The sequence below is a fragment of the Phoenix dactylifera genome, unplaced genomic scaffold (assembly GCF_009389715.1).
Source record: "Phoenix dactylifera cultivar Barhee BC4 unplaced genomic scaffold, palm_55x_up_171113_PBpolish2nd_filt_p 001382F, whole genome shotgun sequence".
Taxonomy (NCBI): Eukaryota; Viridiplantae; Streptophyta; class Magnoliopsida; order Arecales; family Arecaceae; genus Phoenix; species Phoenix dactylifera.
Window position 1 is genome coordinate 16742 of NW_024068705.1, and position 17881 is coordinate 34622.

The 17881-nt window shown below is 39.1% G+C and overlaps 1 protein-coding gene and 1 long non-coding RNA gene across 2 annotated transcripts; one reads left to right on the forward strand and one right to left on the reverse strand.

Moving 5' to 3' along the window:
- Window positions 1–382: 382 nt before the first annotated feature.
- LOC120108530 (G patch domain and ankyrin repeat-containing protein 1 homolog) lies at window positions 383–16301 on the forward strand. The gene is made up of 5 exons (XM_039122157.1): window positions 383–530; window positions 622–675; window positions 1810–1914; window positions 2495–2695; window positions 15992–16301. The coding sequence occupies exons 1-4, from the start codon at window positions 468–470 to the stop codon at window positions 2627–2629; spliced, it is 357 nt and encodes a 118-aa protein (XP_038978085.1). The 5' UTR covers window positions 383–467; the 3' UTR covers window positions 2630–2695; window positions 15992–16301.
- LOC120108531 lies at window positions 9630–10791 on the reverse strand. Its single transcript, XR_005509842.1, has 2 exons — window positions 10662–10791; window positions 9630–10052 (listed from the first exon to the last, which is right to left on the reverse strand). It is a non-coding gene; the product is annotated as an uncharacterized LOC120108531 (long non-coding RNA).
- Window positions 16302–17881: the final 1580 nt, after the last annotated feature.

The following is a 17881-nucleotide window of genomic DNA, read 5'->3' on the forward strand; positions in this document are numbered from 1 at the left end:
ATATTTTATTTAAACCGAAATAGCTAGAAGTTCGATTGAAACTCCAAACTTGGACCAGCTTGATCCCGAACCGAACTCGAAAGGCTTGGGTCACACCTGACCCTAAACCCCTGAATGATCCATTGGGTCTAAAATCCTTTCCATCGACTCAACCCGATTTGATTCTATCAGCTAATAGGTTTGATTAGGATCTAAAATCATAACCTAAATATGAGATTGAGAAATGTCACCAACCTTAAGCCGCATTAGCCAACAATATAAGGTTCTTTTAAGTAAATGTTTTATAAGTCTAACTCAAAATAAATTTTAGAAAAGCGAAAAAAATAAAAGCAAATCAGATGCCCCATTCTACGCCGACTTTAATCTAAGTACGCGAACTGCCCGCCGACGTATATAAATAAATCGGCAATCAGGCGGAACGCGAAACCTCGCGCTGCCGAGGAGCGACGAAGGGCAAAATCATCGCCATGGGGGACGAGGAGTTGGGTTCCAGCTCTCGAGCAATCGATTCCTCCAACGTTGGCTTTCAGGTCCGCCTTCCTCTTTGTCGTTAGGGTTCTTGGTTTTCTGCTACTCTTCTCTCGCACCTGAGCTAACGTTCGATGCATCTAATTTCTGCAGCTACTCAGGAAATGCGGGTGGAAGGAGGGCACCGGTCTTGGTGCTTCCGAGCAGGTCAGAATTCCTCTCAAATTTGATCCTAGTTCCTGTTCTGTGATTCTAATGTTCCCTTAGATTATCTTATTCTCTTATTATGTACGAATTTTTGGTTATGATCCGTGCAATTTCGTTGATTCAGTTTGTTGCAATTTTGGTGGTGGTATTTGGAACAACTGGATTTTCTTCGCTGAATTAGGATGTTCTTAATTTCTAGGGTTTTTTGCTCGCTTTTTTGTCTTTTTTATTTCCTTTAAGGTTCTCAGTGAGAATAGGGGTGTTATTCTTGTCCGGTCGTTTGTTAGAAATCCTTACTTTGGAGCATTGTTAGGTTTGAATTATGATATTTGAATGTTTTCTTTATGAGAATGTATTAAGATAATTTGAGATTTGGGGATTTTGTGCCCTCAGGTATCGTTTAGAGATTGGGTTGAGTCATTCTTGTGTGTCATCTAGATTTTATAATTTGCATGCACATCTAGATACAAAATGAATTGTTCAATTGATCAGTATTTTTGCTTATGCCATTACTGGGATCAGGAATTTAAGTTGATCCTGCATTGAAGGAAAAGGTCATCATAAAAGATTTAACTGAGAATGCGAGGTCACTTGGGCAGGCAGCATAACTATCCAATAGTAAAACATGTCGGCTATGCAGAGAATACATGCTGTAGATGGATAAAGTGTGTCTTGCATTAAGTATGATTGTACTTATTGTTCATGCTGAAACCAGTACTCCATAACATAAATTTCTGCTTACTATTTCTGATTTAATTCATTTCTTTTTTTGAAAATAAAAGGCAAGATAATTATGAATTTGAGAGGATTTAGTACATAAAAGGTGGATGTGATCCCCCATATTAAAACATTTATCAACTGGTCCTGATGGAGTCTAATATCCATCTTGTTCTTGATTTCAAGTTCCTAAATGTTTCTTATTTTGACGTGTTTATGCTCATTTTCTTTGGCCATCTTATGCAAAGCAGGTATGTGCTCGATGCTGATTATGTTCTTTATGCCTTACTACCATAGTGATGTTATTTATTTCCTGCTCTTGCGTATGTTCTTCTGTTCTTTTTCGTTTTCATGATGGAAGCATTGAAAAATCGTGGACTGGTCCTTACCCAAAAAAATCATGGACTCATGGAACAGGGAAGGTTAGAACCTTTGCAAACTCATGTGAAGAAAAATAAGCGTGGTCTTGGTGCAGAGAAAATAAAGGAAAAGAAGAAGCTTCCGGAGGATCCTACTTCTAAGGTGCAAAATGAACTTGTGAATTCCTACATATCAGCTTCTCTTTGCTCTCTTTTTCTTTTCCTTAAGTGTCCAAAGTTTGTAAATATGAAGATGTTATACCATTTGCTAGTTGAATATTCATTCCTATGGAGTGCAAAATAAAGGAAATGTAAAATAATATTCTCCCTTATTTTGATATAATATGGAAACAAAGCAGCACAACTCAATGTGACTGTTGAAAGTTAAAATATGAAGTTCTTTTAAACCAGTTAAGTACTAAACAGATATTGCAAGATCCTTGCTCGAATTTACATTTCAAACAGCTCTTTAATTATTTAATTAGCTAATTCTTTTTATAGAGCACTTTTCACCTCTCAAAATAGTGTTTAACTAATGTAATTGAAAAAGAACTAAATAGTTGCTTTTTGCTATGTGCATCCATGTCTTATTATTATGTCTACCAATTTCTTGCTTGAACATATCCTCTAACTTTGCAACTATTGCTATTTGACCTTGCTCCAATTATTAGACATTTTCATTTTCTTATTGATAAAACTACAAGCATGAAGTTAAGTATGGTGTATGTGCTCCTATTCATTAGGAAAACTTGCAATCAAAGAAAAAACAAAAGTCAGTCTCTAAAAGGATTAAGAAGATGCAGCAAGAAGAGGAGCAAATGAAAGAGAAGGAATTTGAACGAGCCTTCTTCAGAGAGTTCTGGCCAGATAATGTCTGAATTCCAAAATACTCATCCTTTGCATGCCATTTCTTGCTGAGCTGGACCTATGAGAACTGTGTACAGGTACCTGAAGTTTCTTCTTCTTCTTCTTCTTCTTTTTTGGGTTCCCCTTCCTTTGGTTTAGCTACTTGTCTTTCTTTGTTATGCAAAACAAGTTTGCGCTAGTCATCATGCTATGTCTTTGTTTTCACAGAACCACTTTGAACTCTTGCATCTGGATGTAACTTCACACTAAAATGCAATTGTGTTTTAGTATAGAGCAAATGAATTACCTGTACAATAACTGTAAATAATATAAGATTCTTTTATCTGGATTTCTGTTTAAGTTTTAAAATTTAGATGATGAGTTTAGTGCTGTTGTGTTTTACATTTCCACCCATGCTGATGCACCTTTTAGTGCACTTAGCATCCTTGTATAATTATGTTTACTTATAAATAGATTAGATCTTGACACGTGATTTCCATGTGAAAGACTTGATGAGCGGCTATATTTTCTATCATAAACTGTATTATATTTATAATATTATTCATAACTGTATGTTATTCAATAGATCAATAGAAAATTTCTCAAATTCCTTATAAGGTGTTTCCATTATTGGCTTCGTAATTTACACATTTGGATGAAGCAACAGATTCGAGGGAGGAGAATCCACTCTTTACGTTACGGCTAGCAGTATCTGTTTCTGTATCGGCTTTATCTAGCGAGTGGGCTTCTTCGTTGAGTAGACGTCTCGAGGGAACAAACCAGACAAAATCCGTTTTTTTAGTCAAAACTCCTGCTTTCTCTTCCTATTCCTCTTTTCATAGACATACCTTATATAATGAATTTCATTTCTTTACTGGGTGTAATAACAGTACTATTAGGGGCTACTTTTTCTCTTGCTCAAAGAGACATTAAAAGAAGTTTTCATTTTTTAAAATATAAAGTTATTCAAAGAGTCCATTTAAACTTTCGAAAAGATGAAATAATCTGTATTGTTTTGGAAGGCCATAAGGCAGTATCGAACTATATTTCTGTCAGATTATATATAATATATGTGAGGGACTCTTAAAAATATGGATGATATGTGGATTTTCAATACATTAGTTGGCTCAAACAGTGAGGCTGAAAAAATTCCTTCTTCTTTTCACATGTGGCTCCATTCACATGCTACGCACATGATGAAAATAATAGATGGCTTTTGAATTGTGATTGTATTGGACATGTGTATGACTTGATTATAATACATAATATATTACTAATTTTTAAGAATAAATAAATATATTAATTTTGGATGTGTGGTGGAACAAATAGGTTACCTAGGATTGGGGCTCCACAATTTGTTATGTGATGATATTTGTAAAGAGTTTTTGTTTTCTCATCTTTTCATTTAAGAATCGAGAAATGGGACCTATGCTTGTTCAAAAAGAGAGATGTATTTCAAGCTAAGATAGATTGTTTGAATCCGTATCTCAAGATGCATGCTTTGCTCCCTCTCTAGCATGCACAACTTCTTATATGGACCTTTTTACTAATAAAAGACCATTTTGGGAGGCTTCGCATTGTGGGAGTCTAGCTTCACCCTTAGCTTTAGTGTTCTCATTATATATTGTAGATGTGCATGCATGGCATGCAATAAAACTCTATTCTACTGAAGTTTCAGATCTGGTTGGATGCATGATCAGTATTGCTGCTCCTTTGCTCGAACTTAGCTGCATCTTTGCTATCTGAAAATGCAATAGTTAATTCACTATTTGTACCAGGGTTCGTCATTACGGTATCGAACTCCATACCGATGCCACACTAGTACAGTGTTGGTACGAAATTTTTTTTTAACGTACCGAGTGTCGGTACACCATCCGTACCGAGTACCGATCCCAAACCGGTACAGTATGCCCCGTACTGTCTGGTTCGGGCTGGTATGGCGTACCATGATTTGAAAAGATAGTTAATTGGTTGAATAACTAATATATATTGTATAACTGCTACATAACCTTTATCCTCTAATGCTTTAAAGTTATGGCTAATGTTTTCCAAAATAATGTTACCAAGAGTAATATAATCCATTGTTCGCCGTACCAACCCAAACCGGATGGTATGGAGCACACTGTACCGTACCGGTATCTAGTACAGGTGGCGCACCGATTCTGAGTACGCTGAAAAATTTCGTACCGTACCGTACTGACACAGTACTAGTGCGATACTAATACGGGGTCTGGTATCGAGACGATGAACCTTGATATAATCTGTTTGAAGAAAAAAAGGATTAAACACCATGAGAATGATTAACATGGATTAAATAATAAATAGATAATGTAACATATTGATAACAATTTGGACCTTGCCCTCAGCAGCTTCTACAGTTAGTGAAATCAACAAATCAAGGTTTTAAAGGCCACTAGAACAGTATGATAGAACCTGTAACAGACTATTTTGGTAGGATTACAGCATTGGATGCCTTTTGAGTTGCTGAAATCAGTGAAAAAAAAATAAGGAATCCTGAACTAGGTTGGGTTGGTAAACACCGGTACTGGCTAGTACAGACACTAATTCAGCCACTATGACGCTCGTTTCGTGCGTCCGGGCCAAAATGGTGTGGTACCAACTAGCACGGAACCCAATTTCAAGCAATTCAAGGGCATCCCAACTACAAGAAATTTCTTTTAGATTTTTGATGGTGTGGCAAGGATAGGAGGCTAGATAGGGATATTGGTGCCTTCAGGCATCTCGTGAGAGCTTGTTCCTTTTGACCTTTCGGTGAAAGTGGAAGAGAGAGAAAGGGAAAAAGGGGAGAAGGAGAGGAGTTGTGGAAGCTCCCAGTGGGAACGGGGTGCTGGTGGATCGGCTGGGAGGGCACTCCGTTTAGGTGAGGTTGATGCAGACTAGAAATATTTAGGGGAGGGCCTTAAGAATCATGCTAAGGCCAAAAGAGAGGCATCAAAGCATCATGGGCGACCTTAGGGAGCTTAAATTGATGGGCAAGATGGAATAAGTGGTGGCATTGACTCATAAGTTCCCATAAAGCTTAAATATTTGCAATGAAGTGTCATATATAGCAGCAACTTTAAAAATCACCAAAAATAGAACATGTAACATTTCAGCATGAAACTACTTCCATTGTGTTCTACAACAATTAAGTTTTCTAATGCAAGTGGAATTGGATCACTTAAAGATCATATGAGAAAGTTATGGCTGATTTATTGAAGATTTGTCATTGCTGGCGAAGTTGTAGTTAATTATGAAAATGTCAATCCGTGTCCACTAAAGTTAAAAACGATTTTGTCTAGTACTTTTATTCAAGTTTTGTTATTTGTTTCTTCTAGAGACACTTATTGGAGTAGTTAGAAGTCCTTTTGGATTAGAATATTATTTTTTTTTATTCTCTTTATGTTCTCTAGATAATTTGTATCCTAGAAGAATTAGGAAAGCCTATAGGCTTTAGGAAACCTCCTTTATAAATAGTCATGTGCTCCATCTTGACCATAGTTGAATTTAGAAGCCCTTTTTGAGTGTTGTCTTTGGTAGTGTGACTTCGCCTTATTGTGGTGCGACTTTTAGCAGCCTTCATGCAATTCGAAAGATTTCTTTTCTTTTGATGTGATTCTAGAAAGCCTTGTGTGAAGGTAGTCAATGGAATGTGAAAAGCCCAAGTGAAGATTGGTGCGACTCTGATTGGCAAGAGGTTCGGTTGGTGAAAATCCAACTAATTATCATAGATTAGTTTGCTTATAGATTTTTTTTTTTGCTTCTTGCTTTCGAGTTTTGGTTCAGATTCAAAGCCTTCTATGAGTTAGGTTTTTAGTCATTTTTTATTTTCTTGCTTCAAAATTATCATAAAATCAAATATATAAATATATATATATTTTTTATTGCAATACTAGAGAGTTCCAATTCATCCAAGGTAGGAGAGGTCTTGTTCAAGTCCTATCGAGTTTATCCTGGTAGTATTTACATTCTAGTTTATCTCTTACTTGCAAGCATCCTTGACCTATCGCTTATGCAGCTCAATTATGTTAACCTTTTTCTTCCATACTTGCACCCTAACCTTATGCAGCCAGATCCCTGATTTTGTCTGTTTCGGCCTATGTGTCTATGTCAGAGGCCTTTCATCCTCTTTTTTCCAAAAATTTGGCAATGACCAAAAAATAAGAGGAATCTTTGTCATATTTTTTCATTTTTCTTGAATTTTGGATATATTGTAGGGTGGATAGCCCCCTACGATATGGTGGTTTTTGTTTTTATCTTGATCAATATTTTACTCTTATGAATTATTAATATTTATGGTTAAAATTTATTGTCATGCATTTCAATAGATATCCTTATCATGCATAGAAACCAAAAAATCTCATGAAAATGTAAAAAATAAAAAAAAATCTTTTTTAGCCATCTTGGTATGAGACTAGTTCAAGCCCCCATACTGGTCTAGCTTAAAATCAATGCCAGGCCCGATACCGGTATTTGAATCCTTGCTACAAATATTGACATCTTAAGAAACATGGAGGAAGTAAGCAGCACCAATCTCAACAAATACCTTTCAACACATAAAAAATGTGCAATATGGTCTTGCTTCCTTTAGCCTTAGCAAAGGCTTTACTTGAATGATAATTCAAAATTGTTTCTTTAGGAGCCATTTTATGTTGACTCGAATAGTTCAGATTCCGTACTTGGACATAAACAAAGTCCTAATTGTTTGAAGCAATCACTTCTAGGAGTTTGTCGTGGTAGAAATATGCCCAACATGGGAAAGACTAGTTCTACTGAACAACACCAACTAGAGTTCAGCCCTCCAAGGATCTAACTTGCATACAGCTAGGCCAACCTATGTGACTTGGTCAAGCTAACCTAACTTGTTCTATTGACTTGGTATGACTCAACATGGCTGGACTGGATCCAGCTTGCCCTAACTCAACTTGATAAGACCCAACCTAGCTTGGCCCTTCTCAACTAAGGGTGCGTTTGGTTCACCACCGAAATCGGAATCGGAATGGGTTGGAATGTGAATTGGAATGGCTAGATTCTTTGACGCATTTGATGCATGACTAGAATCGAAATCAACAATGGAATGTTTTTAAGTAAATTTTTGGAAAATCAATTAAGCAAAGGGATATCTTTGGAAAATCTATTTTTCGGTAAACCTGGCGAAATGGGATTTGAATACTGGGGGGAGAGTCGGGATTGGGTTTGGGGGGTACACGCACTAAGTTCAGTTAAACTCAAAATCAACCTAACTCACTTAACTTTCATGAATATGCTTGATAACAATTATGTAGATACAGTTTAATGCCAGTAATTTTTATTGAAATAAGCTTTGTTCTTTCACATTACAACATAATGTGCTTCCCATACTTCTTATGCTTACTCTAAACAAATGATAATGTCTTTTTGTTTCTCTTCCACTTGTATTTTGTTATCAAGATGCCAACAACCTTAAGCATGACTAAAGACAGCAAATTACGAATGATCAATCATTCGTATTGGTGAAAAAATTTTAAGTCTATGAATCATCACCTAATTTACTAGCATTGCACCTTTTTCAACATATAAGGCAACAAGTACATATTCCAAATGAAATGAGTGACATTATAATGGTTGTAAGATAATAAACTAGCATATAACCCCTGCGGTGCACGGGGTACGATTTTTTCTTCTTCTTCTAACCGTTCTTGAAATAAAATTAGCAATGTAACAAATTATAATAAATAGAAGGCTTCACTAACTGAATGTCTATTTCATATTAAGATATGAAATTTAATAATAGTCGAATAGAAACTTCTATTATTAATGCAACATCCATATGGAGAAGGGAGAACCCTGTACAAGCTGAGCCTCAATGTATAAACTTTTGTCATCAATATCAGTGTCATTAATATCGACCGTGCATGATACTTATGTACAGTTTTTGCTCCATTTTCCAACTATTTCTTAAATGTAATATAACAATGTAATAAATTACAATAATAGAAGGCTTTAATAACAAAATTTTTGTTGCACATTAAGTAAAGAATATTGATGTTGGTCGAGCAAAAATTCTCATCATTAATATTGACGACATTAATACCAGAGTCCGCATGGCAAATAGAGAACTTTGGATCAACTAAGCTTCATATAGAAACTTTTGTTCATGGTCTGCCGAACCAGACCGTACCGGCCAGTTCGGCCTGGTACCGACCGGTCCGGCCTGAAACCGGTACTCGGACAGCATGGATACCGGTTCCAGCTGTCCGGATATCGGTTTCAGCTATTTTCGGATTGGTACCGAACGGTATCGGCTGCATACCGGTCTCGTACCGGTGAGAACCGGCCGGTTCGCATCGGTACCAATTTTTTTTTACCCCAACGCACGCGCTGTGGTTTAAAATCCCGAAAGCGCGCGCGCTGTGGTGTGAGAGTGCGTGGCCCGAAAAGGGCCACGTGCTCCCTCGGGCAGAGCGCCCCGCGCGGGCGCAATTCCCTGCGCGATTTCCCTACCAGCTCATCCGTGCGGGGCAACGCGCGCTGCCCCACGTGGGTCATAAATGCCACAGCGCATGTCCGTGAACCCAAAAAAAAACAAAGGCCGATTCGTACCGGACCGGTTTCGGTACGAACCGAAACCGGTAGGCCACCGGTACGCCTATCGGTACCGATTCAGCGTACCTTGCTTTTGTCATTAATACCAACATCCATGCGGTGAAAGGAGAACTCTACACAAGCTTAGCCATATTAAGCAATGAACTTTAATGATGGTCGAGTAGAAACTTTTGTCGTTAACACCAACATTCATATGATGAACAGAGAAACTCTGCACAAGAGCCTCCATGCAAAAATTTCATTATTAATGCTAGTCCTGCATTAGAGGTGATCAAAACCCGGGCCGGGCCGGGCTCGGGCCGGGCTCTACAGCAGAAATTAGGCCCGATGGCTATGCCCAGACCCGGCCCGGCCCGACTGTCGGGCTTAAATTTTTGTCCAGGCCCGACCCAACCTTATAAATCTGGTCCCAGGCCCGACCCGACCGGCCCGACCCGACAGGCCCGATTTTTTTTTTTTTGTTTGGAATCTAGAAATGGGCAAAAATGGCCCAACAGCTTAATGGGCTCTCTAAATTGGTTAATTGGTTAATGTTAAGGATATAACTAGCCTATTTTAAATAGATAGTGTTGGTGGTGGTTTCAAACTTTGAAATTTGAATATATCTACAAACATTAAAAAAGAAAAAATTTGCAGCTTCAAGCCAATAGAAAGAAAATAAAATGTATGAAACACTGTTGTCCAGCTGAAAATTACAACCCAATAATAAAAACTGCAAACTTAGACAAAATACAAATTACATTGTCCCATTAACATTATAACAAATATGCATCTTTGTGCATTCAAAAGTTCATAAAAGTTCATAATTCTTGAAGCCACTTCCATAATAGAAAACTGTAGAACATCCTTGCATCTTCTAACTCTCAAAACCTACAAACACAAAATTGAAACATTAGCAATTGTTGATTGAACATGAATAATTATTAGAGTTATTAATAGAATATATAAATGACCGAACCATGTAATCCCTCTTCCATCTCTTCCTCGTCATCTTCATCCTCACTAGATTCTTCCATGTTAGAATTGATTCCTCGCCATCTTCAACTAATTATACAAAAAATTCAGTTCATAAGAATTATCATAATACAAATAAAGCACCATCCAACCGGAAAAAAAAAAATTAGGGAGAAGAAACTGAGAGGAGAAAATTCAGAGAATCTCCACCCTCCAAGAAGTCCATCTCCAATCCCCCGATCTTTCTTCCTGATGGCCCAGCTGGAACTGGGTTACTGGAGCAATGTGAGGGAAGGAAAACCAAGACCAAAACCAAAAAAGAGAAGGGATGAAAGATCCCTCCTCTCTTTCTCTGTCTCCCGTCTCCACCCAAAACAAAACCACTGTCCCCACTCCCCACTCTCCCATTGTTCCGAGCTCTCTCGCTGCCCCCCCACCTCTCTCTCTCTCTCTCTCTTTCTCTCTCCGGGCTTGGGCAAAATCTACCGGGATCGAGCTCGAAGAGGAGGAGGAGAAAACTCTTACCGGTGACTGTGAGTCGGTGACCGGAGCCGCGGAGGTTGCCGTCCGAGGGAGAAGGACGCGAAGAGCCGCCGGCCGGTCGTTGAAGAGGCGACGACACCGAGAGGAGGCGACTATCAGGCTCTCAGCGAGGGAAAAGGGGGGGCGGCTCTCAGCGAGGGAGGGGGGGCTGGCGGCGGCGGCTCTCAGCGAGGGAGGGGGGGCGGCGGCGGCTCTCAGTCTCAGCGAGGGAGGGGGGGCCGGCGACGGCGGCTCTCAGTCTCAGCGAGGAACGGGGGGTGCGGCGGCGGCTCTCAGCGAGGGAGGGCGGCGGCGGCTCTCAGGCTCTCAGCGAGGGAGGAGGGGCGGCGGCGGCTCTCAGTCTCAGCGAGGGAGGGGGGGTGCGGCGGCGGCTCTCAGCGAGGGAGGGCGGCGGCGGCTCTCAGGCTCTCAGCGAGGGAGGGGGGCGAGGGAGGGGGGGCGGCGGCGGCTCTCAGTCTCAGCGAGGGAGGGGAAGGGAAGGGAAGGGAAGGGAAGGGAAAGCCCAAAGTTAGGGTTTTTGTTAAATTTTTTTAATATATTATAATTTATAACAGGATTTTATAGCCGGGCCGGGCCGAACCGGGCCATTTTTAACGTTTCCAGGCCCGGCCCGATTTTTTTGGTCTGGCCGCTTTTCCTGCCCAGGCCCGACCAACGGGCCCTTTTTCAATGCCCAAGCCCGAAAAATTTCGGACCGGGCCGGGCGGGCTGGGCGGGCCAGAAGGCCCGTGATCACCTCTATCCTGCATGATTCGTAGGGTATGGTCTTCTCGTTTTTCCAATTGTTCTTGAAATCTAATATAACAATATAACTAATTATGATAAATAAAAGGTTTAAATAGCCAAATTTTTGTTGTGCATTAAATAATGAACTTCAATGATGGCCGAGCACATCAATACCAATATCATTAATATTTGTTGCATATTAATAATAAACTTTAATGATAGCCAAGCTGATTAATACAAGCACCTAAATGAGAATGAAGAACCTTGTACAAGCTGAGCCTCCAGTTTAGATATATACAATAGATAATAGATTAATATCATCCATAGGGTGAACGGAGGACTCTGTACAACAATCGCCATGCAGAAACTCCCATCATTAATACTAGCATCGTTAATACCTTCCTTGTGCAATGCGTAGGGTACGATCTTTTTCTCCTTTTTCCAACTATTCTTGAAATGCAATACAACAACATTATAAATTATAATAAATAGAAGGTTTTAGTAGCAAAATTTCTATCATGCATTAAGCAATGAACTTTAATGATGGCCGAGCACATTAATACCAGCACCCACATGGAAAATGAAGAACTCTACACAAGTTGAGCGGCCATTTTATACACACACACACACACACACACACATATATATATATATATAGATATAAATATATGTAGATATACATATACACACATATACATTTATATAGATATATACACACATATGCATGGTATGCTGTACCGATCGGTACAGGTCGGTACCGGGCGTATTGTACCCGTACTGTTGGATACCGATACCGGTACGCCAGTGTCGGTATGCCTGACGTACCGCGTACCGTACCGACATTCGGTACGCTTATGCTAGTGCGGCACTGGTACGGGGTTCGGTACCGGTACGGCGAACCTTGCACATATGCATATACATATATGTGTACAATAGATTATAACTTCACACTAACATCAAAGAAGCACTGGTCATTTACATATAAGAAAAACAACTTGATAAATATATTCTTTTAACATTTTTCTACTCTACAAAACTAAAATCATTGTTATGTGTCCCTGTATCTTGTATTTTTGGCTTTTTTCCAAATCAAGAACTTGGATAATGTAACTAGATCGGATTCTCATGTCTATGTTCATGTCCATGCAACATTGGATGCAAGTAATGCAAGCATTTGTTTGACTAGTTAGGGAAGGCGTGGAAATGTTCCAGCAGTGGAGAGCTAACCATTGTCAGAAGATTGATCCTGAAGATTGTTTTGATGTGTCTAATGATAACATTTGTTATTATAATTTTGATGAACGAAAACTTCTTATTGCTAGAACGTAACTTACTACCGAGAATAGTCAACCATCTCCAAGACGAACTTTCAACCATTTTTTAACTTTCGATGTTTTGAAACTATTTCACCTCTTCGGCTTATCAGTCCACCACATGCTTCCACTGCTTAATTCATTAATCATGTTCAAATAAACCACTCGATTGAGTAACTCTACGCTTTCTTCATTTCAAGCATAATGGGCAATGGCAGCCTCATTACATATTGTTAAAACACTTCCTAAGGACTCTTATTTGCAAGTGCAAAGGCTCTTCCTAATGCGGCAAAGAGCCATTCAATGGTGGCATCATAAGCCATTCAAATCTTTATCCTCTTATTAAAACCATGTATAAGCATCTTATCTCAATGAGCAAGTATGCCTAAGATGATGCCTACCTGTTTTCGCTTGATTGATATGATCATGTAGCCCCAAAGGTGCATGCAACACCTATAAGCATTAAACCTCTGGGCCAATAGATGCATGCACTCCGTATCGGTGCCTAATTGGTGCACCCTGTACCTATCGGTATAGTACGTACTTTGGTACCGATAATCGATATGGAAGGCAAACCAAGTCTTGGTACCGTGGCGGTATGGTATGGTAGGCACCCTACCGGGCGGTAAGGTCCAAAATTGCAAACTTTGCTCTACAAATTCCAGTGTTAGGAGACTTATAAACCCGATCTCCATCATATCTTTCACCTGTCCACATTGAATCCTTTATAACTATACTCTAGCTGCAAGGAGTGGAACGTTTCAAATTGTTTAACTGGCGAAAAATGTAACAAATTAGAAAAAAAAATAATTATATGCCATAGGTAAACTCACATTTATGAAAATATAGGTCACTTCGCATGGTCAATTCATTTAGTTGCTTTTGTTGTCTCAATTTTCTTTCTTCCCTCCATCTGCCATATCTTGATCCTTGTATTTTTATATGTGGTTTGGTCTCTTTTATATTCATAATTTGTCATGCCCTTGTAGTATGTCCTCTTATATTTAATAATCATAAGCAAAACATTGTTTATCAAGTAATGTGTAAATAGTGATTGTTTTAGTGCTGAAAAATTATTTTCTCTTAAATATTCATCGGATTCTTGAGAATGTATGTTCAACCCTCACAGTTGAAGCCCATTATTTTAAGTCACATGATAATAATTAATTGCAGGAGTAACATAATTGGAGATGCAAAACAAATAGACCCCTAGAAATGAAAGAGTCAGAAGAAATCACCAAGAGATTGGGAATAGGAGATGCGGGGGGAAATATATATCCTAACTGAGATTTTCTTTCGAGAAATTTTAACAATATAAAATTTTAGAAACTCAGGTTTGTTATTATAAAGATATTTCGAGTCCATCCATGAGATTGAGGATTTTTCAGCTCCAATTCATCGAATTGAATATCACCCTGTAGTATAGATAATCCCGTACTTTTAGGAACAGAATAATAGTCTAGCTGACATAAAATGTCGAATTTTGAATTAAAGGAAGAGGATAGCCATAGTTTTCCCTCCTTTTTTTGGGTTGAGAGGATAGCCGCTCATGAGAGTGTATGTATGGGTGTGTGTGGGTTTGTGGGTGCGTGGGCATATGGGTGCCAGTGTGTTCTTGTACATGGGTGCACATCCATGTGTGGGTGCCTGGGTGCACATCCATGTGTGGGTGGGTGCATTCATGCACACACGTGTTACTATAAAACTTTCCATGTTTATATGGCAAATAGATATTGACATTTTGATATTGTAGCAGAACCGATGATGTCGTAACATGAAGAGTTTAGTGGGTAACCACTTTTCCAGCTTTCTGTACTATCTTCTTTCTTATTCTTTTATTATAAACTTCATTACTTCAGATAAACCTGTCAACAGTCTCCACATTCCCAAAGGCCAGAGCCACCTCCCAAGTGCTTCTTTGCTTCCCACCACTGTTCCCAACAGTGTCTTTGAGCTTGCCAGCTTTTGCTGAGGTCCACTGGCTTGCCCCTTCAGTCTCCAGTATTGTGCGCCAACCTAGTGGTCCACTGCAATGAGACTATCGGCTTGTCTTGCCCATTTGCTGTCATGCCCTACCTCATGGCAGCAGTGGGGGTCTCACCAAGCACTTCGACTCCCTTAACTGCTGGCTCCATGCCTGCTGCATCCTTGATGTGGTCCCATTTGAGGTTACCTCCCTTTGCCTTCTCCAAATATTAGATCATCACGAATCTGGCAATTAGGTTTCCTTTTAGTTTTTCTCAGAAAAACCTAAAAGTGAGTGGACAATAATAGTGTCATGGTATGAGGAGGTTTTGGATTAAGGGCAAAAGTCTTTCTTTTCTGCTTTAGTGATCAGCTGTTTTATTAAAACTCCGCCAGTTTGAGTGATTTTTCAGGTTTGCTAAGTTTCTGGTCAGATCTAGGAACCAAACTAGCTAAGGACTGGTTCATTAGATCTGCAGTCCAATTGTCCAGTCTGGTCTGGTAATGATGGGTACTTGATGTTCACCCATATGGTCTGTGAATTGCTGATAGTTACATTTATATGTAGTATTTATTACTAATCAAAGTGTTCCAGAATCTTTTGGACCGAGCTTCAAAGTGCAAATTTTGTGATGGATTACAAATAGGGCTACTAAATTAGAATGGTTTTTTTGGGGATGAGTATGCTAATATCTACTTGCTTACCCTAGTACTATAAGGATGTTTGATTTCCAAAAGATAAAGATAGTTGCAGTTTGTTTCTGTGCACATTATGATTTCCCTTTAGAAGTTGCCTAGGTTAAGCTTTTTCCTTTCTTAAAGTAGTCTGTGAAACTTGAATATTCTGTAATCTATGCAGTCATCTGCAACTTCAAAAAGAATGTGAAATACTGTTAGGACATGGAATGCTTGATCCTTGAGGAAAGGTTCTTCCTGTTGACTTGCATAACTTTGATAGCTGATTTGAGCTGACTTAGCCATCAAGTTAATAATACTATAACCCCTTTTAGAAGACAGTTGGATAGCATGACATGGTCATCATATTATTCAAGGTTCACTTTCCTTTCATTCTTTTTTCTTTATATTTATTGGTATTTCCAGCATATCATGTTCTGCAAACTATTTTATGGGCTGCTAAGAAATTTATTTGAGGGTTTATTTTGGCCTAAAAACTAAATTTTCATAGCATGATCAAAATAACTGAATTGTCCTTGCTAGAGAATATTGTCACCTACTACTTATTTTGTGAAGTCACTTGTGGAATAGATGGGACTAAGCTTGCCGGATTATGGCATCTTTTGAACGCAGGATGGCAGAATTGGAACAGTTAAGCCTGCTTTGTGATTCTGCCAAGTTGCCATTCTGAATGAATCTGGCTGCAGGTCCCATTTTGCACTTCTGCTGGGCAATTAATATCGCATTTTTGGCCCTTGGATCACTTCCAGCAGCTTTAGCTTGCTGCCTGACATGTAACTGACTCTGCCCATCTGTCATGTCTGAATTGTATGTTTCACTATATAATCATGAGTATGTTCCTTCTTGAGAAAAGTTTTATGTTCGTTACTTTTTTGTTAAAATTTTCAGTAAGAATACAAAATATACCTGAATTCCTACTAAAGCTTTTTGCTGCTTATAAGGATCCAAAGTCCTTATCCTGTTGTAATGGCTATACTAGTCCCTGATCCTTTTTTGTATGTGTGTCATAGTCCATTTTTTGACAGCACCCAAATTTTTCCTTCGAACAAACCTATCTCCGGCGCATCTAAGGTTTAAGCATCTCATACGTCCAACCGGAGTTGCATTTTGAGTGACTGAGATTCTGCTCATGTTATTTTGATATAATTCTAGCAGCTCATATTGGGAGCATCCAGCTCGCTCCACATCCTTCTGGGAAAAGTGGAGCACCCTGGGCATCTCAGTTGGAAAGTTATTCAGTTGTGATGAAAATTTCCTCAACTTGTCATATGCTATGGCATTCTAGGTCTTTCAAAATTCCAGGTTCCCTAGCATCGGAAGACTTCTTTATGTCCATCTCTTTCAATTTGGTAATCCCCCTGATTGAATTCGGCTGATCAGTGCTCATCTAATAACAGATTACAATCCAAAACGGTGTGGAATATATCTGTCATCAGGCATATATGTCTTATTATCTATCTCAAGAAACAATCGCAGCATCCAGCCTCATGCGCAAATTAGGGTAAAAAATAGAAGAATCCTGGGCTCTGTGATATTGGTTTATGAAACAAAGTCCTTGGTAAGATACCAAGAATCCTGCTGCTGCAAATCTCCAAGTATGTGACCTTGGGAAAATTGCTCTCCCATCACACCCCACCCTTTCATCGCACCCCATTTCAGTAACACTAGCGTAGGCATTTTCCCTGTTAGATCGTTTGGAATGGAGGGTCTCTTCCACCACCATTACCTTCTCCTTCATCCAGTTTCTTTCTTCACTTGTTTGATGGGTGATTTGGGACCAAAAGAAGATTAGAGCGCATGTAATTAGAGGAAAATAGGAGGCTCTTTCAACATTACTTGAGGTCGGCAACCACCAAATTATCCCTTGGCGGTTGGGAGAAAAAGGATTGCTCTCTTCCTACATGCACGGTGAGGTTTATAGATGGCCTGCTCTCCTAGTGAAAAGCTGGAAAGACAATCCACAGAACTTATTTGGCGAAGAAGCTCCTTTCAAGTCTGTAGTATATTTGATTTTTTCCTGTGGTTGCTGCCGATGACTTAATTTTGATTTGCTTCTGCTTGTGTAAAAATGTAAAATAGATCTGCCGACTCTTTAGAAGAATTTCCCATGAATGGCCATTTTTCCAGGTAGAAAGTTCCTAGATTAGTTAGGATAAGTATAATTTGGCATAGAAAATTAGCATGCAAATCTTTGTTTAATATGTAGATGTCCAAATGTCTACCCTCTACAATTCACATCATGTAGGAGAAGTTTTTTTAAAATTTTATTATTTTCTTAACAAGATGTGTTTATAAGAAATGAGATTTTGTGAGGTATTAACTACCTTCTAGGTCTCTAGTGCAACCACCAAGAGAGACTCAGCCAACTTAGTTTTGGTAAGCTGACACCTTCGGTGCGAGCTGTTAGATAACCATAATGATATTCCCACGAGCCCCCGGGGAAATTTTAGGGCAGAAAAATCACCCCACATACATAATTTACTATACGCTGGGTGTGGTATT

Coding starts and splice junctions, on each gene's coding strand:
- LOC120108530 (XM_039122157.1), top strand. CDS start 468: ATGGGGGACGAGGAGTTGGGTTCCAGCTCTCGAGCAATCGATTCCTCC. Junction 531..621: donor CCTCCAACGTTGGCTTTCAG/GTCCGCCTTCCT, acceptor TAATTTCTGCAG/CTACTCAGGAAATGCGGGTG. Junction 1,915..2,494: donor CGGAGGATCCTACTTCTAAG/GTGCAAAATGAA, acceptor CCTATTCATTAG/GAAAACTTGCAATCAAAGAA.